Here is a 3,919-nt window from a genome sequence, read left to right on the forward strand (position 1 = left end):
CTTTTCATGATTACAACCAGAGCATGTATCCTGACATCACTGTTGACTGGTCTCAGTCAATAACATGTGATCACGCTGTGAGTAACACACAGACTGAGACTGAGTAACGCGAAACTGAGTAAGTTCAAACTACACCTGATCAATATGAGTTCAGATCTGAAGTTTGACTCCAGGAATATGATCAATAGCTGAGCTCTAAGGAACAAAACTAATGATAAAATATGGTTGCTGACTACTGTCTACATTTTGTCCTAACATTTCCTGTGTATCACTGCCTGAGGGATTCACAATCAGCCTCTGCCATCTCTCCGCCAAATGTCCTCTTTGTCCATGGTATCATGTGAGGAGGACATTTAAGGACAGAACAGCTTCTCGTTGTGTTGGAATCTGGCAAATCATCTTTCCAAATTAACAGGGACCCACATACTTCTCTGCCTGGCTCTGAGCTCATTGTTTAAAGTTTTTCTTTGTCTGGCCTTCATCTCTGATACACACTTGTGCAGGAAGAGGATGAAGCCGTGTATGTTTGAACTGATACAGCAGACAGAGTGTTTCTGGGAAAATGCCTCTGCCCTCCCATGTGAATTATGAGAAAATTCCACAGTAGTTCACAGGAAGACAACTAAATGGAAAAAAAAAGAGAATTGTCTTGTGTTTGAACAGAAGATATACAACTGTCTGCTATTACTGACAGCTCTTATTATAAAGGACTGATGGTCTGATGTGAGTAAAATAAAAACTGGTTAATTGCGTGATAACAGTGCATTTTGAATCAGTCAAAAGTCAAGAGAAGACATGCGTGATTACAATTTCTCAGAAGATCTTCATGTTGCTTGTTTTGTGCAGCAAACTGTCCTAAACTCAAAAATATTCAATGTATTAGCAAATATAACACAAACTGAATTTCTTTATTATTTCTGCCTCTATATTCTGTCTTTTGCACACTAGTACAAGCAGTCTATTATCTGCAGCTGTCCTTGTTGAAAACTCCTTTCAATGCATTTACACTTGCTCGGATAACAAATTAGGCCCAAAGGTTTCACATTTTCATTCATGTTTGTCCTTTGGATGAAAGTCCTCTGAGGTAAATCTTTATCATTTTTTATCACTATGCTTCTAATAAAGTTATTTTCAGAGTTACTCAATAGATAACAGTGGTCCCCATGAGAGTTGAAACACAATGAAACCTGGTTCTACCCTTGACGTTTATATTCTGGTATTATTCTGTCATAAACATCCAGACTATGTAGTTTCATTCCTGCAATATCTGCTGAACAAATCCTGATACCAAATATCTGAGTGAAATGCAAACACAGGCTGCTGTTTCTGCTCTCCTCAACACGCTGGCCAGCCCTGCACATTACAGCTGCTTTTTATTTGACCACAACCCCTGAAAGGTCTGCTTTCCAAAGAGTTTTTTCAGTGTTTATTATACAACTGAACATTTCCAGTAGGATTAGGAGCCAACTACTACACATACAGTATGAATAAGAGAGGGGGGGAAAGTGCTTTCAGTCAGAGGGTTCAGGTTTGTTTCCCTGCTCGTAGATTCCAGTGGAAAGTCCAGCCTCATGGCTCAACCCATGACACTCCGGCACAATACTGGAGGCGCACAATGGAAGGGGAAAACTATGCGTGGGGGGGGCGGGGGAAATATAACAATCACCCCCACATTTGTGGAGCAAATGAAACAACCCCAACGATGCTCTTTTGCTCCATGAGTTCCAGCTTTGTTCTGCACAGTGTGGAAATAACTGGGACATGAAGGCTGCAGCCTCAGGCCCTGACATGCAGACCTGTGTGTTGTGTTTTTTTGGCGCTCAGAGCAACCTGTCCTGCAGGCAAACGGCTTCCAGGAAAGAGGTGGTGCAGCAAGCTATGACCTTTGACCCCCTGATGCTAGTTTGGAAGAGAAGTATGCATTCCTGCCATGCCATCGTGAAGTAATCAAACTTTAGGGGTGACCATTGATCTTTAGTTTAATCATTACTATGGAGCGCAAAGATTAAGTCCTGTGAAATGGATTAAGAGAACTGATCTAAAACTCCCAACAGGCAGCATTTAAGATCAAGACTGACCATATTTAGAATAAATAATCCCAAATGTTTATTTCATCTCCTGAATTTCACTTTATGGAGACAGTTCTGGAAGTTTTTTTTAGGATTTGGAAGGTCTTTAGAAGCTTACTTCACTTGACTCACCTGCATTGTAGAAGCGGTCCAGCACCGTGGTCTCCCCAAAGTCTAGTTTACCAAAGTTCACCGTCTCCAGCTTGCTGCCCACCGTATCGCAGGCGTCCTTCAGACACTGCAGGGCCGTGCTCTCCGCGTTATTCTGCTGGCTCGCCTCCCCATTCACCACATAAGCCACCGTCACCGGCCTGTTTTTGCACTTCCCAGTCGAGAGCAAGCCACCGCCGTCCATCGGACAGCTCCCGGGGGTCGGACTGACCCCACCGCTGACCACAGAGTCATGCCAGAAAGTCCCAGCTGCGGGGATACCGGAGGCGCCGCCACCTCCACCTCCACATCCACCGCCGCTGCTGCTGGTGGTGGTGCTCTCACCGAGGCTCTCTCTGCCGGGACACGCACCGAAGCAAGGCACCGGTAAGGAAATCCCGTCCTGGTCTTGACTCATCTTGTTTCAAGTGTCACTCACTGTCTCAAAGTGTGGGTTGTGATGAGCGACTTCTCCACCAGTCCTCCATGGAGAGCCAGCGTTACGCACGGCGGTTACCCATGCAGTGCAGCCTCGCACGGGCGCCGACGTGCAACCTCCGCTCCGTTACAACAACACAGGTAAACAGTCTGTTAGAGGCGGAGGAGCGACAACACATCGTGCTGCATGTTAACTGTCGATTGCACGCTTAGATAAACACACGACAACGCCGACGAGCACCTCAGATGGACCGAAGTCACGACACTGTTCCGAGGAGGAGGAGAAAAAACATACACACAAGAGGAAAAAAAGCACCAAATCCGCGCATTCCTTCTCAGCTCTCACCACAAATACACGTACTTCCCAAAGTTGAGCGACGCCGCCGGTGTCCGCAGAGAAACGCCCACAGGAGCCAGGAATGTCACACGGAGTCGAAGTTAAAGCGCAGTGAAAGCCGCGGATCGGCGCTCAGCGGCTTGTCAAGCTCGCACAGCACACTGCGCACGCACCGAGGCTGCTTTCATGTGCAGGCAGACCCTGCCCAGTTTCCACTGTTATCTTCCAGTCCAGACTCACGCACTGGGCGGGGAGACAACAGAGTCTGGTGTAGCTGGGCGGAGACACGATAGCCGTACGTGGAGTTGTGTACTACAGGGGAAAAAAAGGAGCAGTTCACTGGAAAACAGCAGGACAGAAACACCCACTCAGCAGTGTTTCAGTTCACAGTGATAAATAGCTAATTAGTCCAAAGCAGAATATTGATAGGTCACCAATAATCAGCTGATAAAAGAAGAGAAACTCTCCACTCAGGCCGACAAACAGCCCGTTATTGAACATTAATCTCTATAATTTGATACACTTTGAATGATGACAGTGTTTTGTATGCTGGAAGTATTTCATAATGTTGCAAACTGATTTTATTGTTTCATCCATTAATCTTGTTTGATCCAGTCAGATTAAAGCACATTTGGATCGTGTTCATCATTCATTTATGACAAGTTTTTAGGCTTCAGCTCTTCCGTGGTAAACTGTGGCTTTCACCTCACCTGATTTAATGATTATATATAGAAGCTGTTGGATTCTATATGAATTGTTTTTTTTTTCCTGTCATAAGGAGGACCTCTTGTGGTAAGGACTTGATATTACAGGTCAGTAGGTCTACAGGAGGGGAAACATTATTTCTACCTGGGGGGAATAAAACTATTGTCATGTTCTGTTAAAACATACAGCAGATATTTCTTGCTTTTATGAAGAGAAAGTG

The 3,919-nt window shown here is 45.1% G+C and overlaps 1 protein-coding gene across 1 annotated transcript in view; it reads right to left on the bottom strand.

Moving 5' to 3' along the window:
- Positions 1–3,221, bottom strand: part of map3k5 (mitogen-activated protein kinase kinase kinase 5) — a 66,680-nt gene extending 63,459 nt beyond the window's left edge. The window contains exon 1 of the mRNA XM_035678937.1: positions 2,202–3,221. Coding sequence (XP_035534830.1) covers positions 2,202–2,637 — 436 coding nt within the window. The 5' untranslated portion in view covers positions 2,638–3,221. The remainder of the gene's footprint in view (positions 1–2,201) is intronic.
- Between the last annotated feature and the right edge of the window lie 698 nt (positions 3,222–3,919).

This window comes from Morone saxatilis, unplaced genomic scaffold, assembly GCF_004916995.1.
Source record: "Morone saxatilis isolate NCDOM2014 unplaced genomic scaffold, NCSU_SB_2.0 Contig7, whole genome shotgun sequence".
NCBI lineage: Eukaryota > Metazoa > Chordata > Actinopteri > Moronidae > Morone > Morone saxatilis.